The sequence below is a fragment of the Somniosus microcephalus genome, chromosome 5, assembly GCF_052327205.1.
Source record: "Somniosus microcephalus isolate GS21.2 chromosome 5, FLI_Smic_1.0, whole genome shotgun sequence".
NCBI classification, from domain to species: Eukaryota; Metazoa; Chordata; class Chondrichthyes; order Squaliformes; family Somniosidae; genus Somniosus; species Somniosus microcephalus.
This window is the reverse complement of record NC_140991.1, coordinates 163,888,083-163,914,486: the sequence shown is the minus strand read 5'-3', so window position 1 is coordinate 163,914,486 and position 26,404 is coordinate 163,888,083. Positions and strand designations below refer to the sequence as shown.

The 26,404-nt window shown below is 44.4% G+C and overlaps 1 protein-coding gene across 2 annotated transcripts in view; it reads left to right on the top strand.

Annotated features, from left to right (window-relative positions):
* agmo (alkylglycerol monooxygenase) overlaps positions 1 to 26,404 on the top strand; it is a 530,082-nt gene that overhangs the window by 248,800 nt on the left and 254,878 nt on the right. For both annotated transcript variants that reach the window (XR_015078446.1, XM_085988392.1), the window contains exons 4-5: positions 12,734 to 12,837; positions 20,391 to 20,486. Coding sequence is in view for 1 of the 2 variants with exons in the window: in XM_085988392.1 (XP_085844518.1) it covers positions 12,734 to 12,837; positions 20,391 to 20,486 (200 nt within the window). In the remaining variant the exon portion in view is untranslated. The remainder of the gene's footprint in view (positions 1 to 12,733; positions 12,838 to 20,390; positions 20,487 to 26,404) is intronic.

The following is a 26,404-nucleotide window of genomic DNA, read 5'->3' as shown; positions in this document are numbered from 1 at the left end:
AAGTTGATGACAAATCAGTGATTTCTAATTGATTCCATCTGCGAGGACTGCAACAGCGCACCCTGTGGAGGAGCAGGTTGTTTCTGACAGCAACTTTCGGGTTTCTGCGTTTAACTGCAAATGTGCGGATGCCAGAAGTTGCTATTCGACTTGCCCCATAATAACAGTGAGCGCAGTCAGCCTCATTGTTCTAACTTTTTTTTATTCGTTTATGGGATGTGGGCGTCGCCAGCAAGGCCAGCATTTATTGCCCATCCTTAATTGCTCTTGAGAAGGTGGTGGTGATCTGCCTTCTTCAACTACGGCAGTCTGTGTGATGAAGGTACTTCCCACAGTGCTGTTAGTTAGGGAGTTCCAGGGTTTTGACCCAGCGACGATGATGGATCGGCAATATACTTCTAAATCAGGATGGTGTGTGACATGGAGGGAACTTGGAGGTGGTGGTGTTCCCATGCACCTGCTGCCCTTGTCCTTCTAGGTGGAAGAGGTCGCGGGTTTGGGAGGTGCTGCCGAAGAAGCCTTGGCGAGTTGCTGCAGTGCATCTGGTAGATGGTACACACTGCAGCCACGGTACGCCGGTGGTGGAGGGAGTTAATGTTTAAGGTGGTGGATGGGGTGCCAATCAAGTGGGCTGCTTTGTCCTGGATGGTGTCGAGCTTCTTGAGTGTTGTTGGAGCTGCACTCATCCAGGCAAGTGGAGAGTATTCCATCACACTCCTTACTTGTGCTTTGTAGATGGTGGAAAGGCTTTGGGGAGTCGGGAGGTGAGACGCTCGCCGCAGAATACCTAGCCTCTGACCTACTCTTTTTGCCACAGTATTTATGTGGCTGGTCCAGTTAAGTTTCTGGTCAATGGGGACCCCCAGGAGTTTGATGGTGGGGGATTCGGCGATGGTAATGCCGTTGAATATCAAGTGGTTAGACTCTCACTTGTTGGAGATAGTCATTGCCTGGCACTTCTGTGGCGCGAATGTTACCTGTCACTTATCAGCCCAAGCCTGAACGTCGTCCAGGTCTTGTTGTATGTGGGCATGGACTGCTTCATTATCTGAGGAGTTGTGAATGGCACTGAACACTGCAGTCATCAATGAACATCCCCATTTTTGACCTTATGTTGGAAGGAAGGTGATTGATGAAGCAGCTGAAGATGGTTGGGCCTAGGACACTGCCCTGAGGAACTCCTGCAGTGATGTCCTGGGGCTATGATGATTGACCTTCAACCACCAGAACCATCTTCCTTTGTGCTAGGTATGACTCCAGCCAGTAGAGAGTTGTCCCCCCCTGATTCCCATTGATTTCAGTTTTACTCGGGCTCCTTATGCCACACTTAGTCAAATGCTGCCTTGATGTCAAGAGTAGTCACTTTCACCTCACCTCTGGAATTCAGCTCCTTTGTCTATGTTTGGACTAAGGCTGTAATGAGGTCGGGAACCGAATGGTCTTAGCGGAACCCAAACTGGGCATCGTAGAAACATAGAACAATAGGAGCAGGAGTAGGCCATTCGGCCCTTCGATCCTGCTCCGCTATTCAAAATGATCATGGCTGATCCTCTATCTCAATACCATATTCCCGCTCTCTCTCCATACCCTTTGATGCCCTTTGTGTCTAGAAATCTATCTAGCTCCTTCTTAAATATATTCAGTTACTTGGCCTCCACAGCCTTTTGTGGTAGAGAATTCCACAGGTTCACCATCCTCTGAGTGAAGAAATTTCTCCTCATCTCAGTCCTAAATGTCCTACCCTGTATCCTGAGACTGTGACCCCTCGTTCTAGATCCCCCAGCCAAGGGAAGCATCCTCCCTGCATCCAGTCTGTCTAGCCCTGTCAGAATTTTATACGTTTCAATAAGATCCCCTCTCATTCTTCTAAACTCTAGTGAATACAGGCCTAGTCGACCCAATCTCTCCTCATACGACAGTCCTGCCAGCCCAGAAATCAGTCTGGTGAACCTTCGCTGCACTTCCTCTATGCCAAGTATAGCCTTTCTTAGGTAAGGAGACCAAAACTGCACACTGTACTCCAGATGTGGTCTCACCAAGGCCCTGTACAACTGTAGTAAGACATCCTTGCTCCTGTACTCAAATCCTCTTGCAATGAAGGCCAACCTACCATTTGCCTTCCTAACTGCTTGCTGCACCTGCATGTTTGCTTTCAGTGACTGGTGTACAAGGACACCCAGGTCCCTTTGTACATCAGCATTTCCCAATCTATCACCATTTAAATAATAATCTACCTTTCTGTTTTTCCTACCGAAGTGGATAACTTCACATTTATCCACGTTATACTGCATCTGCCATGTATTTTCCCACTCACTCAACTTGTCTAAATCACCGTGAAGTCTCTTTGCATCCTCCTCACAACTCACAATCCCACCTAGTTTTATGTCATCAGCAAACTTGGAAATATTACATTTGGTTCCCTCATCCAAATCATTGATATATATTGTGAGTAGCTGGGGCCCAAGCACTGAGCCCTGCGGTACCCCACTAGTCACTGCCTGCCACCCCAAAAAAGACACATTTATTCCTACTCTCTGTTTCCTGTCTGTTAACCAATTTTTAATGCATACCAGTATATTACCCGCAATCCCATGTGCTTTAATTTTGCACACTAACCTCTTATGTGGGACTTTATCAAAGGCCTTCTGAAAATCCAAATACACCACATCCACTGGTTCTTCCTTATCTATTCTGCCAGTTACATCCTCAAAAAACTCCAGTAGGTTTGTCAAACATGATTTCCCTTTCATAAATCCATGTTGAGTTTGTCTAATCCTGTTGATATTTTCGAAGTGTCCTGTTATCACATCCTTTATAATAGACTCTAGCATTTTCCCTACTACTGATGTTCGGCTAACCGGTCTGTAGTTCCCCGTTTTCTCTCTCCCTCCTTTTTTAAATAGTGGGGTTACATTTGCCACCCTCCAATCTGCAGGAACTGTTCCATAATCTATAGAATTTTGGAAGATGACAACCAATGCATCCACTATTTCCATGGCTACCTCTTTTAGTACTCTGGGATGCAGATTATCAGGCCCTGGGGATTTATCATCTTTCAGTCCCATTAATTACTCCAGCACTATTTTTTTACTAATACTAATTTCCTTTAATTCCTCCTTCTCACTAGACCTTTGGTTCCCTAGCATTTCTGGGAACTTATTTGTGTCCTCTTCCATGAAGACAGAACCAAAGTATTTGTTTAATTGTTCTGCCATTTCCTTGTTCCCCATTATAAATTCTCCCATTTCTGACTGTAAGGGACCTACATTTGTCTTCACCAATCTTTTTCTTTTTACATACTTGTCGAAGCTTTTACAATCCGCTTTTATGTTCCTCGCAAGTTTACTCTCAGATTCTATTTTACCCCTCTTAATCAATCTCTTGGTCCTTTTTTGCTGAACTCTAAACTGCTCCCAGTCCTCAGGCTTGCTACTTTTTCTGGCAACTTTATCTGACTCCTCTTTGGATCTAATACTTTCCTTAATTTCTTTTGTTAGCCATGGTTGGGCTGCTTTTTCTTCTGTATTTTTGCGCCAGAAAGGAATGTATAACAGTTGCAATTCATGCATTCGTTCCTTAAATGTTAGCTATTGCCTATCCACCATCATGCCTTTTAATGAAGCTCCCCAACCTATCATAGCCAACTCACTCCTCATACCTTCATAGTTTCCTTTGTTTAGATTTAGGACCCTAGTTTTGGATTGGACTTCTTCACTTTCCATCTTAATGAAGAATTCTATCATGTTATGGTCACTCTTCCCTAAAGGACCCTGCACAACAAGATTATTAATTAATCCCTTCTCATTGCACAATACCCAATCTAGGATAGCCTGTTCCCTAGGTGGCTCCTCAACGTACTGGTCTAAAAAACCATCTCGTACACACTCCAGGAATTCATCCTCCACAGTATTATTGCTAATTTGGTTTGGCCTGTCTATATGTAGATTAAAGTCACCCATGATTACTGCAGTACCCTTGTTAAATGCATCTCTAATTTCCTGTTTGATGCCATCCTCTACATTACCACTACTGTTTGGAGGCCTATAGACAACTTCCACCAATGTTTTCTGGCTCTTGGTGCTTCTTAGCTCCACCCAGACTGATCCTACATCTTGATTTTCTGAGCCAATATCCTTTCTCACTATTGCTCTGATTTCATCCTTTACTAACAAGGCCACCCCACCTCCTTTTCCTTTTTGCCTGTGCTTCCTAAATATCAAATATCCTTGGATATTCAGCTCCCAGCCTTGGTCACCCTGCAGCTATGTCTCCGTAATTGCAATTATATCGTATCCATTTACATCTATTTGTGCTGTTAATTCATCTACCTTATTACGAATGTTTCATGAATTCAGATATAGTGCCTTTAGATTTGTCTTTTTTTAACATTTTTAGACATCTTAACATTTTTTTGTACTATGGCCCTATTTGTCTTATCATTTTTTCTTACCCGGGCTCTATTTGTTCGGGCACCCCTTTGTTTGTACGCTCTGTCCCTTCCTGAAACAATCTGGTTATCCTTACCCCAATCACTTTCCTGCACTGCTTCCTTGTCTTTTCTCTTTAGCATTCTAGATTTCTCTCCACCAGGACCCCCTCCCCCCCCCCTATTTAGTTTAAAGCCCTATAGGGTTGCAAAATTCTGGGAATTTTTAAAAGAGGAAACTTTCCATGGGAATTTTTAGGAATTTTGAGTTTTTTTGCACACTGATGGTTTTTGTCTCTGACCCTTATATTATCTTTGTCATCAAAATAGACATACTGTTCCATACAAATAAAAACAGGCTTTCAAAACTTTATTTAGGTTATAATTTTGAACTTTATTGAACCCCCACAAAAAAGACCCATCTAAAATAAAATGAGCATCAGCTTATTTAGCCTGTAACTTGTCCTTATTTTGTCCCTTTGAGTCTTCTACTCATGAGTCTTCTACTCATCATTGCTCCTCCTGATTCTCTGACTCTGACGTGTCCATTTCCTCCCCTGTGTCACTGTCTAGCTGTATGGTGGACACTTCTCTATCTGGCTCAATAAGTTGTAGGTTCGCCTGGATAGCCACCAGTTTCTCCACTCTCTTGTTAGTCAGCCTGTTGCGCACCTTTGTATGCGTATTCCCAAAAAGTGACCAGTTTCGTTCAGAGGCCGCTGATGAAGGTGTGATTTGGAGTATCACCAATGCAAGGGCCTCAGATGCACAAAGTCCCTTCCACCAGGTATGTGCACTGATATGCTTGCATGATTCCCATATCCCGTCCCCATTCCAAAGAGCTTGCTTGGTAGAGAACTTTGCCAGACTTCCCAGAACTTTGCCCACGTCCAGATTGAGGTGTCGCGAGGGTAGAAATCACACTGTAAGCGCTGTTGATCTGTTCTCCAGAAAGTATTGGTCTCCTAACATGCTTTGGGTCCAGCATGTATGCCGCAGCATGAATCGGCTCGACACAAAATTCTTGACGCGTCTGTATGAATTGAACAATTGCCTTCTCCTCTGCTTTGAGCATCAGGGATGTGGGTAGGGCAATGCTGATTTGTTCTTTTAAAATCAGCAAAAAGCCTGAGAACATCTGACAAGACAGCGTCATCTCCTTCAATCGGAGCAATTGCAGATACTACGAGTGAGAGTAGTTTAAGGCTGCTAACCACTCTTTCCCAAAACACATCATCCAGCAGTATTTTCTTGATTGCAACAGGTAAAGTTTTCCTGATGCTCCATGTGATGGAAGCATGACCTGTGCACACACGATGTTACATCACCAATAGAGGGAGCTAATCGCTCATCCACTCAGGACACATTTGTTCACAGTCACACACAAAACTTGTAATTATTAAAACAAGCCAAGTAAGAAGATAAACATATATTGATTAAGAAATTCCTTAATAATTGAGATTCCATCTCTGTTAGTAATTTTAAGAGAGGACCTGTGGAAAAAAATGAAAGAAAGACAAAAAAAAACAATATTATGTTAGCATGTGCTTTTTTGGGCAAAATTCCCAAAATTAACTTCCCGTGGAAAATTTCCTGAAATTTACCGGAAACTTTTCACCCCTTCGCAACCCTAAAGCCATATCTACCTCCCTAGTTATTCGATTCGCTAGAACTCTAGTTCCAGCATGATTCAGGTATAGTCCATCCCAACGGAACAGCTCTCTCTTTCCCCAGTAATGGTGCCAGTGCCCCATGAATCGAAACCTACTTCTCCCACACCAATCTTTGAGCCACGCATTCATCTCCGTGATCCTATTGACCCTATGCCAATTTGCTTGTGGCTCCGGTAATAATCCAGAGATTATAACCTTTGTGGTTCTGCTTTTTAACTTAGTCCCTAGCTGCTCAAACTCTCAGCAGAAACTCTTTCTTTGTCCTACCTATGTCGTTGGTACCTATGTGGACCACGACAACTGGATCCTTCCCCTCCAAGCCTCTAGCCCGGAGGAGATCTCCTTTACCCTGGCACCGGGTAGGCAACATAGCCTTCGGGACTCACGCTCCTGGCTGCAGAGAACAGTGTCTATCCCCCTAGCTATACTGTCACCTACTACAACCACCTTCCTTTTTACTCCCCCCCCACTTGAATGGCTTCCTGTACCATGGTGCCGTGGTCAGTTTGCTCGTCCCCCCCGCAGTCCCCGCACTGGTCCACAAGGGTTGCAAGAACCTCGAATCTATTGGACAAGTGCAGGGATTGCGGCTCCTGCAATAGTACCTCTTGGATCCCTGTACCTGCCTCACTCGCAGTCACACCCTCCTGTCCCTGACCACGTGTCAATTCTAAGGTAGTTAATCTAAGGGGTGTGGCTGCCTCCTGGAGAAAAAGGTCCAGGTAACTTTCTCCCTCCCTGGTGTCTCGCAATGTCTGCAGCTCGGACTCCCCTCCTCAACTCAGAGCCGAAGTTCCTCGAGCCGCAGACATTTACCGCAGATGTAGTCGCCCTGTTCTCCCATTATTTTGTTTGTTTAATTTATTAGTTTAGTATTAATCAAATTATTCACCTTGTTTAGTTTATTAAATTAATTAAATTAAGTTTAGTTTTTAAAATGCAGTTATATGTTAACTTAAAACTTAGCCCACAGACACTATCTTAACACTTAGCCCACAGTCACTACCAATCACTTACCTGCCTTACCTGTAACCTCACACTGCCGTTTTCTCTTGTTGATGCAATCACTGCAATACAGAGAAATGATATTGGGTCAAAGGATCAGGATAATGAAACAGTTTGGGTGGAGATAAGGAATAATAAGGGGAAAAAAACACTGGTGGGCGTAGTTGCAACTCTGTTGGACGGAGTATTAATCAGGAAATAGTTGGGGCTTGTAATAAGGGAACAGCTATAAATATGGGGGATTTTAACTTTCATATTAACTGGACAAATCAAATTGGGCAGGGCAGCCTTGAGGAAGAGTTCATTGAGTGTATTAGGGATGGGTTTCTTGAGCAGTATGTAACTGAACCGACCAGGGGGCAAGCAACCTTAGATCTGGTCCTGTGTAATGAGACAGGATTAATTAAAAATGTCCTAGTAAAGGATCCCCTTGGAATGAGTGACCATAACATGGTTGAGTTCCATATTCAATTAGAGGGTGAGAAGGTTGGATCTCAAACAAATGTACTGAGCTTGAATAAAGGAGACTATGAAGGTATGAGAGCGGAATTGATTAGAGTGGACTGGGAAAATAGATTAAAGGGTAAGACGGTACATGATTAGTGTACATTCAAGGAGTTATTTTACAACTTTCAACAAAAAAAAATTCCACTGAGGAAAAAAGGGTGTAAAAGAAAAGACAGCCATCCGTGGCTGAGTAAAGTAATAAAGGATAGTATCCGACTAAAAACAAGGGCACATAAGGTAGGCAAATCTAGTGGGAGGATAGAAGATTGGGAAGTCTTTAAAAGACAGCAAAAAATAACTAAAAGATTGAGTAAGAAAGGGAAGATAGATTATGAAAGTAAATTAGCAAAAAATATAAAAACAGATAGCAAGAGTTTCTATAGTTATATAAAAAGAAAAAGGGTGGCTAAAGTAAATGTTGGTCCCTTAGAGGATGAGACTGGGAAATTAATGGTGGGAAACATGGAGATGGCAAAAACGCTGAACAAATATTTTGTATCAGTCTTTACAGTAGAAGACACTAAGAATATCCCAACACTGGACAAACAGGGGGCTCTAGCGGGGGAGAAGCTAAATACGATTAAAATCACTAAGGAAGTGGTACTCGGTAAAATAATGGGACTCAAGGCGGATAAATCACCTGGACCTGATGGCTTACATCCTAGGGTCTTGAGGGAAGTGGCGGTAGGGATTGTGGATGCATTGGTAATAATTTTCCAAAACTTCCTGGACTCAGCAAAGGTCCCGGCAGATTGGAAAACTGCTAATGTAACACCCTTATTTAAAAAGGGTAGTAGACAGAAGGCTGGAAACTATAGACCAGTTAGCTTAACATCTGTGGTTGGTAAAATTTTAGAGTCCATTATTAAGGAGACAGTAATGGGACATTTGGATAAACATAATTTAATAGGACAAGGTCAGCATGGTTTTACAAAGGGGAAGTCATGTTTGACAAATTTGCTTGAGTTCTTTGAGGACGTAACATACAGGGTGGATAAAGGGGAACCAGTGGACGTAGTGTATTTAGACTTCCAAAAGGCATTTGACAAGGTGCCACATAAAAGATTATTGCTCAAGATAAAAAATCACGGGATTGGGGGTAATATTCTGGCATGGGTGGAGGATTGGCTTTCTAATAGAAAGCAGAGAGTTGGGATAAATGGTTCATTCTCAGACTGGCAATCAGTAACTAGTGGTGTTCCGCAGGGGTGAATGCTGGGACCCCAACTCTTTACAATCTATATTAACGATTTGGAGGAAGGGACCGAGTGTAACATATCAAAGTTTGCAGATGATACAAAGATGGGAGGGAAAGTAGTGAGTGAGGAGGACATAAAAAACCTGCAAAGGGACATACAGGCTAAGTAAGTGGGCAGAGATTTGGCAGATGGAATACAATACTGGAAAGTGTGAGGTTATGCACTTTGGCAGGAAAAATCATAGAGCAAGTTATTATCTTAATGGCAAGAAACTGGAAAGTACTGCAGTACAAAGGGATCTGGGGGTCCTGGTGCACGAAACACAAAAAGTTAGTATGCAGGTGCAGCAGGTGATCAAGAAGGCCAATGGAATGTTGGCTTTTATTGCTAGGGGGGGTGGAATATAAAAACAGGGAGGTATTGCTGCAGTTGTACAAGGTATTGGTGAGACCACACCTGGAATACTGCATACAGTTTTGGTGTCCATACTTAAGAAAAGTCATACTTGCTCTCGAGGCAGTACAAAGAAGGTTCACTTGGTTAATCCCGGGGATGAGGGGGTTGACATATGATGAGAGGTTGAGTAGGTTGGGACTCTACTCATTGGAGTTCAGAAGAATGAGAGGCGATCTTATTGAAACATATAAGATTGTGAAGGGGCTTGATCGGGTGAATGCGGTGAGGATGTTCCCAATGATGGGTGAAACTAGAACTAGGGGGCATAATCTTAGAATAAGGGGCTGCTCTTTCAAAACTGAGATGAGGAGAAACTTCTTCACTCAGAGGGTGGTAGGTCTGTGGAATTTGCTGCCCCAGAGAGCTGTGGAAGCTGCATCATTAAATAAATTTAAAACAGAAATAGACAGTTTCCTAGAAGTAAGGGGAATTTGGGGTTACGGGGAGCGGGTAGGAAATCGGACATGAGGCTAGGTTCGGATCGGTCATGGCCCTGTGGGTGGCGGAGCGGGCCCAGGGGCCGTGTAGCCGGTCCTGCTCCTACTTCTTGTGTTCTAATTCTGTGTTAGATTTCAAGAGATGGTTCTATTCACAGGGATTAGTGGAGACCTCGGGAACAGGCTGCCAGCTAGGAGTCCTTCAAGAGTAAATTGTGCCTGTTCCTGGCTGGGGTGGAGATCACCTCTTACAGAAGGTAAGTACTGCAGGAAATACAGGGACAGAGTGATCTCCTGGATGAGTTTCGATCGCCTAGATGGGTCGGAGAGGAATTTCCCAGATTTTTTCTCCCAAATTGGCCATTGGGTTTTTTATCTGGTTTTTCGCCTCTCCCGGGAGATCACATGGGTTCGGGTGGGATGGAGAGTGAAAGTAGATTTGAGGTTAGGATCAGATCAGCCATGATCTTATTGAATGGCGGAGCAGGCTCGAGGGACCGATTGGCCTACTCCTGCTCCTATTTCGTATGTTATATGCAGGTCTGCTGCTGCTTTTATCCCTGCTCTCAGACCTCGGTCTGCTCCCGCTCAAGTCCGCCGCCGCCGCTCTGCATGAGAAGTTAAGAAAAGCAAGCACCTCCTTCCCCCACTTCACCGAACTCCCATACTTACCAAACTCGCAGTTGTTCACTCTGTGCTGGCTGCACTCACAGGCCCCTGTATTTATACTGTTTGTGACTCAGATGAGTCACCACTGCTCTGCTACTGTTTCAGGAACCGGTTTAATCCAGTTAGCTAATTAACTAACTACAGCAGTTCTCCAGCAGGAGAGCTTGCTTGTTTGTCTCTGCTTAAGCCTGAAGAAATTTAAAAATTAAAAGTTTAAATTTTAACTTAAACAGTTGATGTTACTTAAGAGCTACTAGCAGTTAACACTAAATTTTAAAAGAGATTAACCCTTATAGCTCCCACACTTACCAAACTCGCAGTTGTTCACTCTGTGCTGCTGCACTCATAGGCCCCTGTACTTATCAGTGAGCAGGTTATTGGTGAGTAAGTTCCGCTTGATAGCAATGTCGATGACACCTTCCATCACTTTGCTGCTGATTGAGAGTAGACTGATGGGGCAGTATTTGGCCGGCTTGGATTTGTCCTTTTTGTAGACAGGACACACCTAGGCAGTTTTCCACATTGTCGGATAGATGCCAGTGTTGTAGCTGTACTGGAACAGCTTGGGTAGAGGCGCAGCTTGTTCTGGAGCACAAGTCTTCAGCACGACAGCTGGGATGTTGTGGGGGCCCATGGCCTTTGCTGTATCCAGTGCGCTCAGCCGTTTCTTGATATCACGTGGAGTGAATCGAATTGGCTGAAGACTGGCTTCTGTGATGGTGGGGATCTCAGGAGGAGGCCGATGTGGATCATCCACTCGACACTTCTGACTGAAGATGTTTGCAAACGCTTCAGCCTTGTCTTTTGCACTCACGTGCTGGGCTCCACCATCATTGAGGATGGGGATATTCATGGAGCCTCCTCCTCCCGTTAGTTGTTTAATGGTCCACCACCATTCACGACTGGAAGTGGCAGGACTGCAGAGCTTTGATCTGAACCATTGATTGTGGGATCGCTTAGCCCTGTCTATAGCATGCTACTTCCACTTTTTAGATAGGAAAGAAAAACTTGCATTTATATAACACCTTTCATGACCACCAGATGTCTCAAAGCGCTTTACAGCCATTGAAGTACTTTTGAAGTGGAGTCACTGTTGTAATGTGGGAAACATGTAGTCCTGTGTTGCAGCTTCCCCAGGTTGGCACCTCATTTTTAGGTACGCCTGGATCTGCTCCTGGCATGCTCTTCTACACACCTTATTGAAACAGGGTTGGCGCCCTGGCTTGATGGTAAAGGTAGAGTGAGCCGGACCATGAGGTTACAGATTGTGGTGGAATACAATTCTGCTGCTGCTGATGGCCCACAGCGCCTCATGGATGCCCAGTTTTGAACTGCTAGATCCATTCTGAATCTATCCCATTTAGCATGGTGGTAGTGCCACACAACACGATGGAGAGTGTTTTCAGTGTGAAGATGGGACTTCGTCTCCATAATGACTGTGCGGTGGTCACTGCTACCAATACTTTCATGGACAGACACATCTGCAACAGGTAGATTGGTGAGGACGAGGTCAAGTAGCTTTTTCTCTCGTGTTGGTTCTCTCACCACCTGTCGCAGGCCCAGACTGGCAGTAATGTCCTCAGGACTCGGCCAGCTCGGTCAGTAGTGGTGCTACTGAGCCACTCTTGGTGATGGACATTGAAGTCCCCCCACCCAGAGTACATTCTGTGCCCTTGCTACTCTCAGTGCTTCTTCCAAGTGGTGTTGAACATGGAGGAGTACTGATTCATCAGCTGAGGGAGGACGGTAGGTGGTAATCAGCAGGAGGTTTCCTTGCCCATGCTTGACCTGAAGCCATGAGACATCATGGGGTCCGGAGTCAATGTTGAGGACTCCCAGGGCCACTCCTTTCCGACTGTATACCACTGTGCCGCCACCCTGGTGGGTCTACTGTAAATTCCAGGCCCATGTAATTTAATTGAACTACAACCCAAGAGACCTTGCATAATAATTAAATTAAAAAATAGTTAAAAATTAAAAGAACAAAACAAGAATAATGCCAAAATGCAGGGAGACTGCAGATGCTCCTGTATGTATACAATATATACAGTTGGAGAGATCTGTACAGTGATGCAGTCTATAATACACATTTGTGATGCTCCTTCTTCCTTAGTGGTGCTTTGGAATTACAGCATGCTTCAGTCTCGGCTGTGTTTTTGGAGGAAGTCCTGAGTGAGATCAGATTCCTTACAAAATGGAGGGGAAGGTAGTGTAAATCAGCAAAAGAATTACAAAACAGTATAATAACATTTTGCTTCTCAAAATGGTGCCACTTCCTCCCTAAATTGGTTATGTGAAGGAATAATGTGTTTCTCTGCATAATGCACTTTTGTGAAATTTCTTTTTTCCTTTGTGTTGCAGAAGTGAATATCATGTGGGCATCGCACCAAGTTCATCACAGCTCTGAAGACTACAATTTGTCTACAGCCCTCCGGCAGTCTGTATTACAGAAATACTGTACCTGGGTAAGTCATTTGTGAAATAATACTAGAAATATTAGGAGGAAAACTCACTGTCCTCATTAACTGCTGAAACAGGTGGCCTGTTCACTCAATTGAAAAGTGTAAAGAATTTGTTAATCCTATGATGCAGCCACTCCAGATTTTCCAGGATGTTGTCTGCCAGGGGCATTCATCTTGTGAACCCTCTTGAAGTACAGTCTCATATACTTACAGCACTAGGTACATCTTATATACATAACTAATTGTACTCAGTGGATCTATTTGTATAATTCTATTTTGCATTGGTGTAAAGTCCACAGTGGTGCACTAAAGTGTATTTTATATTTCATACTGCACTGTAGACATCAATATTTGGATAAGCTGTAAATGAAGCTTTGATTGCACTTGGTTGCTGAAGCTCCCATTTTCTGTTCCAGTTTTCTGCTCTATAAAGCTATATTGTATCTCGACATCTTTTTGGATGGGGGGTGGGTGGGGAGAGGTTACCTGCACAATGCGCACCCAACTGTGCTCCTTTCCTTTCCAGATCATGGAGAAAGCATAATGGCCTGGAATTTTCGGTCCCAATGACTGGCAGCTTTCGTTATCATTTCGCCTTTGAAACTGACTGCAACTTCAGGATTTAGCGCATGTGCAACCTAACACAGAAATCCTGAAGTTGCGGTCTGTCATTCACTGCTCCTCCACAGGCTGCTCTGTCACTCTCCAACCCCCCCCCCCCCCGCCCCCCTTCTCCCCCAGCAGAGCTGACAATTGGTGCAATCTCTCAAATCAAGGAAACTGACAAACTTTGGCTCTTCCGCAGTGATGCCGCTGTTAAATACCCCACCGAAAGTTAGACCCTTTTGGATTAGGTGTAACTGGGATTTTAACAGTGTATTGACTGCTAAACAAAGGTTATGGCCTTGAAAAACTAATTTACATTTTTTGGAGTGCCAAACTTAGCCATTTTAATAAAAATAACATTTTTTAAGAAACTTAAAAAAAATTACATTTTTTTTAAGTTTGTTCATCTTGATTTCAAGTTTACCTTTTTCCCCATGTGAGAGCCCCAATCTTTATTTTGCTCTCTAACATTTTTCAAAAGTTAGAATCAGAGGAGCTTATTCCCTTCCTGGTTCTCTGTCTGTGAGCATTCTGGCCTAGAAATTCGGTGGGGTTAGCGCCCAATTAGAGGCGTTAGAGGGCCTTGCGCCGGAATTATAGCCGCGATCGAAATTGCGTTGGGACCTACCATCGGCGTTAGCCGGTAGTGCTGCGCCGGCACCGATGACGTCATCGGTGTGCGCAGCGTCCCGGTTGCCGTGGTAACGCGGCCGGACGCCCAAATTCAGTTGCGGCCGCCTCGCCCGTGGCAGCCGCAACCAACAATTGTTCAACGGGATGTTGCAGCACGTAGCGCCGGCGCATTAAGGTGGAGCGGCGGCCGGCCGCTTTCCCGGCGGCCGCCTGCCCGCACCTCCCTCCCCGGACTCCTCCACCACCCCCCCGTGGCACTGATGTGTGTGGCCCGCGAGCCCGGCACTTCTCCGAGGTGCCGGCCTCATTTGTCGGGCGAATCGACCGGTCAGCGGTTGGCTGCAGGCAGCTCCTCCTTAACAGAAGGAGGAGGCCTGCAGTACCCCAGCCTGCCGCACCGCATCGGGTGCCGCAGCGGGGGATTAGCGCCGCAAACCTGCATTCAGCGCCCATAGCGAGGCGCTGAAACCCTCCATTAGCGCCCGCAGCCGTCTGGGCGCGGGGCAGCTGAATTTTTGGCGGGCGCAGCGGCAATTATCGCGGGCGCAAAATTTCGGGCGCAAAAGCCCTGGCGGAGGCAAACCTAATTTCTAGGCCTCTGTGTTTTGATTGGCAGCCTAGACAGCTTGTTGACGTCACAGCAGCTCTTTGCTGGGAATCTTCATCAACTTCCGTCGATTTCAATTACACGTCGAAAAACCCGAAGTTCTCGTCACAGAGATAGTGAGATCTTTGTGGGGAGCTTACTTCGGGGGCAGCAGCGAACGCCTTTGCTTCGCCGCTGACCGCAAATTATGGGCCATTTAAAAAGTCCATCTACAAAATCTTTTTTTTTAAAAAGGAAACAAAAAGTACTGTTTGCTTTTAAATTATTTTTTTCTTGCCATTCCTTCTTTAGTTTGTCCTTACCCCATGCACCATTAAATGACCATATTGAGTGGTAGGCAACTTGCTGCAAGGCAACTATCGATGTTACATTTAAGTTGACTGTAAGACTGAACACTTTTCCCCTTCCCCACTTTGGGGAAGCACCCTGATTACTCAACACCATTTTGTGATGTTGGGACTGAAACCAGGCACAGACTGTGCCCAGAATCGCAGAAGGGAATTCAAACCCTATCAGACTGGCTTGTGCATCAACCTTCCAAGGCACAGAGAGCACTGTTAATTTTTTTAAACAATTCCGGACCAATTTTATAAAATTACATCCCCGATGGGAAGCCTTGCCTGCCAGGAGCGCATATCGGGAATTTCCTTGTAGAGACTACATGATGACTGTTGACAATGTGTCCCTGTTGCAATTACTGTTTTCAAATCAATTAATTTTTTGATTTGCTACACTATTTTATATAAGTTTATATTCCAGTTTTATATTTCTGTAGGGAAAGGAAAAATAGGACCATAACTTTTTCTCTGGATGAAGTCAGAATACAATCTTTTCATCTCTGAAACCTTGTTATAAATTCAGCCCAGGAAGATGGGATGAAAGTCTTGTGTCCATTGGCTGCAAAGATCTTGTGTGAAATGAGTTATTACAGTTTGGTACAAATTGACGCTAATAGGCATATGTTTCTCAGTTCATTAATTTTAGCAAAAAAAGTAGATGTGTGTATAAAGCAGTGTTTGCCACTTTGTACTCGGGTCAACTTTTTTTTGCAAAAGTTAGTAAATAGAAAATATACGTAAGTTGAAGTTAACAATCACTATTAGGGTGCAATAAGATGGCTTATGAGGCAAGTGGAAAAATTCTCACTGGTGATTAGTGAATGCTTTTCTGAGGTTGGAGTTAAGGAATATTTCTGTGGCAGACTAGAGAGCCAGAATTTGCATCTGGCTGTTTTTAACATGACATGAGATGACTTATTACTGATATTGGGTGCTAAATGCAGAAAATAATCCTGTCATAAACACAAAAAAATCATTCAAGGCACAGTATCGACAGCATTTCAGCTATCTCAAATTCTCCACAGGCTTTTATATGCACACAACCACCATTCAATGTTAATCACTCTTGGAGATGTTCATTTATTCAAATTGTTTTTAAATGATTATTTAACAATTGGGTTGGTAATTGTATGCCCATATTCCTGATGTCCACTATTAACATAGAAACATAGAAGATAGGAGCAGGAGTAGGCCATTCAGCCCCTCGAGCCTTCTCCGCCATTCAATGAGATCATGGCTGATCATCCAAATTCAGTACCCTGTCCCTGCCTTCTCCCCATATCCCTTGATCCCTTAGCCTTAAGAAATATATCCAACTCCTTCTTGAATATATTTAATGAATTGGCCTCCACTGCCTTCTGTGGTAGAGAATTCTACAGGTTCACCACTCTTGGGTGAAGGAATTCCTCCTCATCTCTGTCCTAAATGGCTTACCCCTTATCCTTAGACTGTGACCCCTGGTTCTGGACTCCCCGGCCATCGGGAACATCCTTCCTGCATCCAGTCTGTCCAGTCCTGTTAGAATTTTATAAGTTTCAATGAGATCCCCTCTCATTCTTCTAAACTCCAGCGAGTATAAACCCAATCGACCCAATCTCTCCTCATACGTCATTCCTGCCATCCCAGGTATCAGTCTGGTGAATCTTCGCTGCACTCCCTCCATGGCAAGAACATCCTTCCTCAGATAAGGCGACCAAAACTGCACACAATACTCAAGGCCCTGTACAACTGCAGCAAGACATCCTTGTTCTTGTACTCGAACCCTCTCGCTACGAAGGCCAACATACCATTTGTCTTCTTAACCGCCTGCTGCACCTGCATGCTTACCTTCAGCGATTGGTGCACAAGGACACCCAGGTCTCGTTGCACTTCTCCTTCTCCCAATCTATTGCCGTTCAGATAATAATCCGCCTTCCTGTTTTTGCCACCAAAGTGGATAACCTCACATTTATCCACATTATACTGCATCTGCCATGCTTCTGCCCAATCACCCAACCTGTCCAAATCATACTGGAGTTTCTCTGCATCCTCCTCACAGCACACAGGCCCACTCAGCTTTGTGTCATCTGCAAACTTGGAGATATTACATCTAGTTCTCTCGTCTAGATCATTTACATATATTGTGAATAGCTGGGGTCCAAGGACCGATCCCTGCGGTACCCCACTAGTCACTGCCTGCCACTCGGAAAAAGAGCCGTTTATTCCAACTCTTTGCTTCCTGTCTGCCAACCAGTTCTTTATCCAAGTCAGTACCTTGCCCCCAATCCCATGTGCCTTAACTTTACACGCTAATCTCTTATGCAGGACCTTATCGAAAGTCTTCTGAAAGTCCAAATACACCACATCCACTGGTTCTCCCTTATCTATTCTACCAGTTACATCCTCAAAAAATTCCAGTAGATTAGTCAAGCATGATTTACCTTTTGTAAATCCATGTTGACTTTGTCCGATCCTGTCACTGTTTTCCAAGAGCTCTGCTATTACATCTTTTATATTGGATTCTAGCATTTTCCCCACTACCGAGGTCAGGCTTACGGGTCTATAATTCCCCATTTTCTCTCTACCACCTTTTTTGAATAGTGGGATAACATTAGCTACCCTCCAATCCATGGGATCTATTCCAGAGTCTATCGAAATTTGGAAGATGACCAGCAATGCATCTACCATTTCTAGGGCCACTTCCTTAAGTATCCTAGGATGCAGGTAAAGGCTGCACAGGCAGGAAGAGAATGGGTGACCACCAGGCAGAGTAGTAGGCACAGGCAGGTAGTGCAGGGGTCCCCTGTGGCCATTCCCCTCTCAAACAGATATACCGCTTTGGATATTGGTGAGGGAGATGGCTTATCAGAGGAAGGCAGCAGCAGCCAACTTCCTGGCACCGTGGGTGGTTCTGCTGCACAGGACGGGAGGAAAAAGAGTTGGAGAGCTATAGTAAAAGGGGATTCTATTGTAAGGGGAATAGATAGGCATTTCTGCGGCCGCAAACGAGACTCCAGGATGGTATGTTGCCTCCCTGGTGCAAGGGTCAAGGATGTCTCAGAACGGCTGCAGAACATTTTGGAATGGGAGGGTGAACAGCCAGTTGTCGTGGTGCATATAGGTACCAACAATATAGGTAAAAACCGGGATGAGGTCCTAAAAGCTGAATATAGGGAGTTAGGAGGTAAATTAAAAAATAAGACCTCAAAGGTAGTAATCTCTAGAGAAGGTAGAGAACAGATTTTAATTCCACCCTTTTGATCCCATGTCATTTTATGCAGTGTTAAAATCAAACAAATAAATTTGGCATCAAGAAAATGGTTATATTATAATCTAAATTTGTTGATTCTTGGTCGTCCAATAAGAGTGGGAGGTATTCAGCATTTAATCCTTTACAGGGATAGGTCTGAGCACTGTCAGTTTGTGGGAGAGAGGGTGAGCAGTTGTCGTTGGCTAATTTTTAATGGATTGGGGTGTCCAATTCTTGGTAGGCTGAAATTCCAATTGGCCTGCTCCACTAGCAGAAGTGCCCAAATGTGGAGGCCTGAACCCTGTCGCAAATTCAAGGGATGGGATAATTTGCACGCTTGGGGCGGGCACTTCAGTAACATTCAGAATGTTGAAGCAGTGCCATGCCGCTTCAGCATACAGATAAAAGGCCTGAGTAGGGCCCAATAAAACTCAGTTTAAAAAACAATCTTCAGCTCCTCAGTGAACTATCAAAGGGACTGATTGCCTATGACAGAGGCAGTTGTGGAGCCTTCCCTGGGACCTTAGCAGGACCATGCCAGCTCTTGGCTGTTGTGGCCTTTACAGGATGTATTGGGTGGAGTTTCCGTGGAAGCCCGGGAACTCCAGCAGATATGTCTCCTTGACGTGGAGGATTGGTCCTCTTTTCTCCTCCAACCCCACAAACATAAGTTTGCAGCCTCTTCTCTGGGTTCTGCCCCATTTTAGACACCCCATCCGACAGTTACACCAGAGAAATGCCCATGGCTTCAGTGGAATTTTAGGTCCATGATTCCTAGCAACGTAACAGGGAAGGGTACTGCCTGTGATTTTCTGATTTTCTCCCCCACCTACCAACAGCATGCAAGTTCTGTAGCAGTGACACGGAGGGTCTCACAGAAATGTACTCTACTATCCGTGCAGCCTGAATCTGGTATCGGGGCTCAACCTACCACTGGAACAAAGCAGTGTAAGATTCCTTGGAAGAGGCAGTCTCACTCTGCCATCCTTCAAAGTTGGTTTGTATTGTGACAAGTGATTCACATCCGATTCTAGATCCATATTTTGACTGGTGTCACATATGCCCTGAGACGACAGCTCTCTCTCCCGCCAGACGGGAAATGCACTCTGCGCCTCTTTCTACTGTATATACCGACCTCTGAGAATCTGGATTTAGCATGCCAATTCCCTCATTGCACAAGACAGATTGTAAAATTGGTTCTTGGCGCTGCGCACTTTCCCTCCACTGTGCAGGCAAATGGAAACTGCCAAAGGCACTACAATACTCCCATCATTGCATTGCATGAATTCGGGGCCTTCCCTTCTGACCCCAACCTAGCCCCTCACCAAGCTCCCCAGCCCTCTACAGAGTAGACACTTGAATCCTGGACGAGTCTGTGTACTTATTCCACCCCAATTGAGCAGAAAGTCTGGAAAAAGGACAGACCAGTCGCTCTCCATACCCCATCCCCTGAGCATAAAACTGTGCCAAGGGGCAGGCCAGGCTCGACCCACAAGAGCCTCCCCCGCCTGCCCTCCCCACTGAACAGAGAATCAGAGAATCGAACTGTCGGTGAAGGCCAAATGCCCCCCCACCCTTTCCCCACCCACTGAGCAGAAATAGGGCAAGGGGAGGGAAGCCCACCAATATACCCCCAACACTGAAAAGAAAATTCAGGTCTATGGGACTGAAGGATAGGTCATCACAAACCCCATCCGTCCCCAAAATCTCTCCAAGATCTAACCAAAATGGCAGTTCCCCACTTACATCTCCACAACCAGCCCAGCAAAGATATAAAAGCAAAGGGCTAATTCCTAATGTATCTCCATAGTACCTGCCAACTGGTTCCTCTCGCCAATTTCCCTTTCCCTCCTTATCACTCACTTCATTTCTGCTTCCTGCTCTCTGACAGCTTTGGCTCTTGACTCCAGTTGGCTACTTGCCCTGCCTTGGCCCCACCCTGTCTCTGACACACAGACATCCTTATCTACCACAATTTGCCCAGCCTCATTCTCAATTGGTGAACAACGCCACAGATATTTTGCCAGTTTTTTTGTTAAATGAGCACAGATGTGATCTTGTAACTGCTCGAGTAGTACTGATGTGTAGTATTAACTACTTTTTTTAACTCTTTGACTTTATACAATGTTTATTTTTTTTCCAGGTCTTCAATCTTCCAATGGCTCTCTTCATTCCTCCCTCAGTTTTTGCTGTACACCTCCAGTTTAACCTGTTGTATCAGTTCTGGATTCACACAGAGGTAACACTCTGCTTTCATTAATTATAAATGTCTTTTTAATAGCAATGCCTTTTATTAAACTGGTATTATTTTGTACTTGCCCTTGTGCTATGTTTTTTTTTAGTTGTTCATGGGATGTGGGCATCGCTGGTAAGGCCAGCATTTATTGCCCATCCCAAATTACCCTCGAGAAGGTGGTGGTGAGCCGCCTTCTTGAACCGCTGCAGTCCGTGTGGTGAAGGTACTCCCACAGTGCTGGTAGGGAGGGAGTTCCAGGATTTTGACCCAGCGACGATGAAGGAACGGTGATATACTTCCAAGTCAGGATGGTGTGTGACTTGGAGGTGGTGGTATTCCCATGCGCTTGCTGCCCTTGTCCTTCTCGGTGGTAGAGGTCGTGGCTTTGAGAGGGTTTAGCGGTCATGGTACAGGTTCTGTAGCATGGGCTTTTTAATGAGGATGAAACTTTTGAGGCTTTCTAAAGATCCACATTTTCCACTAAATCTGTGTGTTTATTAATGTAAATTATACATTGTTTAATAATTCAAGAAATGCTTTTTGAGGAACCAAATAGTTTTTCTATCACTGCTTTGTCAAATTGTTAAAACTTGCAAAATTTTATATTTTTATTTTCCTCTAAACGTGCCAGTGTGGTCCTTGCATGATTAAAGTGCTAATGAGTATTCAAGACAAAGTGCACTGTGACAAAATACAAAGTTGTCTTGTATCGGAAACTGTGGGAGTGATTAAGTGGGAGTGAGATCACAGAGTACTCCAGCTGAGCTGTGGATAATCCAGATGATGGGGGAGGGGAGCAGCTGTGACTTGTGTTTTCAATGTTGGCAGAAATTGGAATATCCTAACTGAGGACATTCAGATTAAAATGAGACTGATATTTACTGTTAACACTTTGAGAAGAGATTTCGGGGTCCATGTACACAGATCATTAAAATGTAGTCAGGTACAAAAAATAATCGAAGAGCCTAATGGAATATTAGCCTTTATATCTAGAGGGCTAGGATATAAAGGGGAGGAGGTTTTGCTACAGCTATAACAAAGCCCTGCTTAGACCACCTCTGGCATATTGTCTATAATTCTGGGCACCGCACATTAGAAAGGATATATTGGCCTTGGAAGGAGTTCAGCGCAGATTAGCCAGAATGTCCCCAGCTCCAAGGGTTAGATCATGAGGGGAGATGACATAAACTAGGCTTGTATACCCTGGAATATAGAAGGTTAAAGGGTGATTTGTTGATGTTTTTAGGATTTTGGAAGGAATTGATAGGGGAGATAGAGAGAACCCTTTTCCGCTGGTGGGGAGTCTATGACAAGGGGACATAACCTTAAAATCAGAGCCAGTCCTTTCAGGAGAGAAATTAGGAAACATGTTTTTTACACAAAGGGTGGTAGAAGTGTGGGGCCTAGAAATTGGGTTGGGGCGCCAAAGTGGCGCAAAAGTCGGCGGAGCGCAGGATTTAGCGCAGCGATCGGAGTGATACCGATCGCCAGAAATTCAGTTTCAGTGCCCCTCGAGGGACACGGGGCGAGGCTCGAGGCGCTCCGCGTCCCTCTTAGGGCGCTGAAACTGATTATCGCAGCGCAACGTGCCGCAGCGCCACATGCTGCGGTACTGCAGGCCTTCCTCCCCCTGTTAAGGGGGAGGTGCCTGCAACAGCGCGATCCCCGATCGCGAGTGCCGGCAAATGAGCCCGGCTCCAAGGAGAAGTGCCGGGCTCTCGGGAAACAGCTGGCAATGCCGCGGGGGGGGGGGGGGGGTGCGGTTAGGAGGCCGGGGACGGAGGTGCTGGCAGGCTGAAAAAGCGGCCGCCCCGCACCTCCACCTTAACTTGCGCCGCTGCTGGCACAGTAAGGCCCCGTGAACCGGGCGCGGGTAGCGAGCGGCGCAACTGCGGCGTTCGCTACCAAATATCACGAATGGGGCGCTGCGCACACCGATGACGTCATCGGTGGCGGCGCAGCGCAAATGCCTAACACCACCATTAGCGCCCCTACTGAATATCGCCGCAGACGCAGCCAGTGGCGCTACAGCCACTGACTGCCTCTTTAGGCGCTAACAGGTGGCGCTACTCACCCAATTTCTCCCCCTGGAACTCTTTCCCATAAAAAGCAGTAGATGGTAACTCAATTAATAATTTTATATTGAGATCGATAGATTTTTGCTAGACAAGGGTATAAAATGATGAGGAGCTAAGGCAGGTGGATGGAGTTCAGATACAGATCAGCCATGATCTCATTGAATGACGGAACAGGCTCGAGGGGCTGAATGACCTAATCCTGCTCTTATGTTCCTAGAACCAAAAGTATCTTTCCCCCCCCCCAAAAAAAACATTTCTGTCCAACTCTTACCTCTCCTGTCCTAAATGGATTATCTCCCTCATTGAAATACAGTTCCATGGGCAGTGATTCCCCTCTGGTACCTCGACCAAGTGTTCATTATTCATGTGTGATCATGAGTTTGGCAGACTGTTCAACTATGGAGGACATCAAAGCTGAATACGATGCTTCCCAGCATCCAAGAGGCTTTACCTGTGACCCATCAGGCATGGCAACACTGTATCCACCAAAATATATTTTCTTTGGGAAGGTAGCAGGGCCATTTGTTATTTTAGTCACAGTGCCATTTGCACAAGTGACATGATAATGATTTGTTTTCTTTAGCAATTTTCTCCCCTCCCTTTCTCTGCTTTAGCTGTTAATTCCTTGCTTTGGTGTGTTCCAAACACCAGTCACTGTCCAGAACTTTGGTCAAGCAGCTATTATTCACTTGTGAACATTGGCACTGAATGTCGGCAGGCTATTTTTTCCAAGGGAGGCATCAGAATCTCCTGGTCTGTGTGACTCAGCGACACTGATGTGCTTCAACATGATTTGTGTCATTGTAGCTTGTGCTTGCAAACAAAGTAAAACAGGTTTGTCACTTTATCCATAAAGACAAAGACATACTGTCCTGTCAAACACTCCCAGGGCAGGTACAGCATGGGTTAGATACAGAGTAAAGCTCCCTTTACACTGTCAAGTTTTCAAAGGATGACTACTTTTATATGTATATAAGATACGTTATTACTCTAATGTTCCGTGAAATAATACTGCACAGTACTGTGGTGCAAGTCACAGTGTACAATGAGACTGCAGTTTGAATCATGGGTGTCTCTTGTCTGAGGGTTTCCCAATGAATGCTGCTACTAGATTTGTAAAGTGGTACATTATACAAGATAACAGTTATAGGAGTATGTTTTCTGGCAATATCACGCTTCAGGAAGAAAAACCTGTTGACCCACACTCTTCCTCCTCACTGTACTACACTGTATTGAAATGAAGGGGGTAACTGTAACCTAACTCACCTGACTGGATCCGGTGGGCCACCTGCTTTACACCCTATCCACTTTTGCTCACTATTGACTTCATGCAGATTAAAGTCGGGAGGGGTATAAAATGGGTGGCTGGCCTGAATCCGCCCATTTCCCGCCCGCCAAGTTGGGTTAAAATTGTCCCCTAAGGCTCACTGCATTGTCTCCTACACTGACTCATTCTTTTCTGGATCTCAAAAGCATAGTACGTACGGCTTAACTCCTCAGCCTTCCCTTCTTGCTACCATCTTTAGGTTTTTAAAACCCAGCCATTACTGAGACAAACTGGTGAAATGTGTAGACATTGAAGTGATGCACTTTGTGAAGAACAACAAAGAGAGGCAGTACAATTTAAATGGTGCTATTTTGAGGGAGGTGCAAGAGCAGATGGAGCTGGGGGTGCATATTCACAAATCTTTGAAGGCGGCAGGGCAAGTTGATAAGACAGTTAAGAAAGTGTATGGGATACTTGGCTTTGTAAATAGGGACATTGAATACAAAAATAAGGAAGTCATGCTAAACCTTTACAAATCACTGGTTCGGCTCAGTTGGATTATTGTGTACAATTCTGGGCACCACACTTTAGAAAGGATGTCAAGGCCTTGGAGAGGATACAGAGGAGGTTTACCAGGGATGAGGGACTTCAGTTATGTGGAGAGGTTAGAGAAGTTGGGATTGTTCTCCTTCAAGCAGAGAAGGGTAAGGGGAGACCTAATAGAGGTATTCAAAATTATAGGGGTTTTGATAGAGCAAGTAGGGAGCAGCTGTATCCTCTAGCAAGTGGGTTGGTAACCTGAGGTCATAGATTTAAAATAATTGTGAAAAGAACTAGAGGGGAAATGAGGAGAAACTTTTTCACACAGTGGGTTGTTAAGATCTGGAACGTGCTACCTGAAAGGGTGGTGGAATCGGATTCCATAGGAACTTTCAAAAGACAATTGAACATGTGCTTGAAGAGGACTAATTTGCAGGGTTATGGGGGAAGAACTGGGGTCTATGACTAACTTGGACAGCTCTTTCAAAGAGTCGGCACAGGCACGGTAGGCCTCTTTCTGTGCTGTAAATCTAGTTTGTTCTTTTCAAATTTTTGCTGTCTTGAGCTTTGGACCTTGGTTCCTGTTTATTTTCATTATATGGTACGGGGGGTTAAAGGGGAATTGAACTATATTGAACCATTTCTACCATGCATTTTGATGCTGATATGCATGTTGAATTGGATATCAGCCTATGTTTCTTGTAGTTTGTGGTGCAATATGAATTAAATAAGTTTTATTGACACTTTAAGACTACTCAAGCCTAATGTCACACTCATGACATCATCTGAACCACTTAATTTGTTTTTGCATTGCAATGTATATCTAGCTATATTATACAAAATATGTGAAAGTGATTGTGTAAATCTCTGCTGTTAGATATTTAACGGAAATGAGAGCATTTGCAAAGCAAAGAAATCTCTTATCATACTCGATCTTCTCAATAATACTGTTTCTGAGACAGGGTGGTACAGTAGATTAGCACATTGTCCTGTCTTTCACCTTAGGCACTTTGGATCAAATCAGATTGATGTATAGTAAGAATCTCCGCTGTCTTGGTGGTTAGAAGAGGAAGTGAAATCAGTTGAAGCAAATCTAGAGCTCCAGATTGCCCACTTATTTTCCAATAAATCGGTGGTTTCAGTAAGAGGCAACAAGTATGGTACATATTAGAAGTGGGAGAAATTATGTTAGTGCAGTAGGTGAATGCTCTTCTGAGTTTAATACTATGGCACATTACTGGATCTTATTAAAGGAGTCTTATCTACATCTGGCCTTGCTGTACATGACTTGCGAGCTGTGGCTATAAGCACTGAGTAGAAAAGGTGGAAAGTGTTAATTTTTCTACCATTAACACTTTGATGAAGCATAAAATTAAACTAAGGAAAAAGCGAATATAAAAATGTTCAGCTTAAGAAATGAGAGCTTGCCCAAAACCACTTCCTATTCACTGATTAGATCCCGTCCATGACTTGCTGACCTAAAGCATGTTATACAATATGGTAGATTTTCCAAGTTCTCATTCATAGTGAAGTATCAGGCCTGCTGCAAGCTCGGATTAGAAAATCCCACACTCTCTATTTTCTGATCCACTTTCATGGTTGACCAGGTACCTCAGCATGAGTAAGGACTCAAATCTACCCCAATGATACGTGATTAAAGAAGGTATTTTAAAGATTTCTCTGTTTGTGAGCAGACGTTGTTCTTTGATTCACTAGTCACAATAAATGAGAACGGTGATAATGTACTTCAAGTACACAAGCAATTTTCACTCCATTTATTTTCCATTTAACTCTTGGAAATCCTCAGTTATATGTTACCTTTTTTGGGAAGCATAGAAAAGTTCTGCTTTTAACCTGGTTTCAAGCAATGGTTTATACCCCACTGAGACATTTACAATCCTGGGCGGATAGTTGTCAGAGACACCTTCAGATTGCCTCTGTTTTTGTTCCAGTCTACAAATATTGTTGTTTCTGTGTCTCTATTTGGGAAATTTTGGCACTTTTATTTTTTTTAAATATTAAAAATATGCCTCATC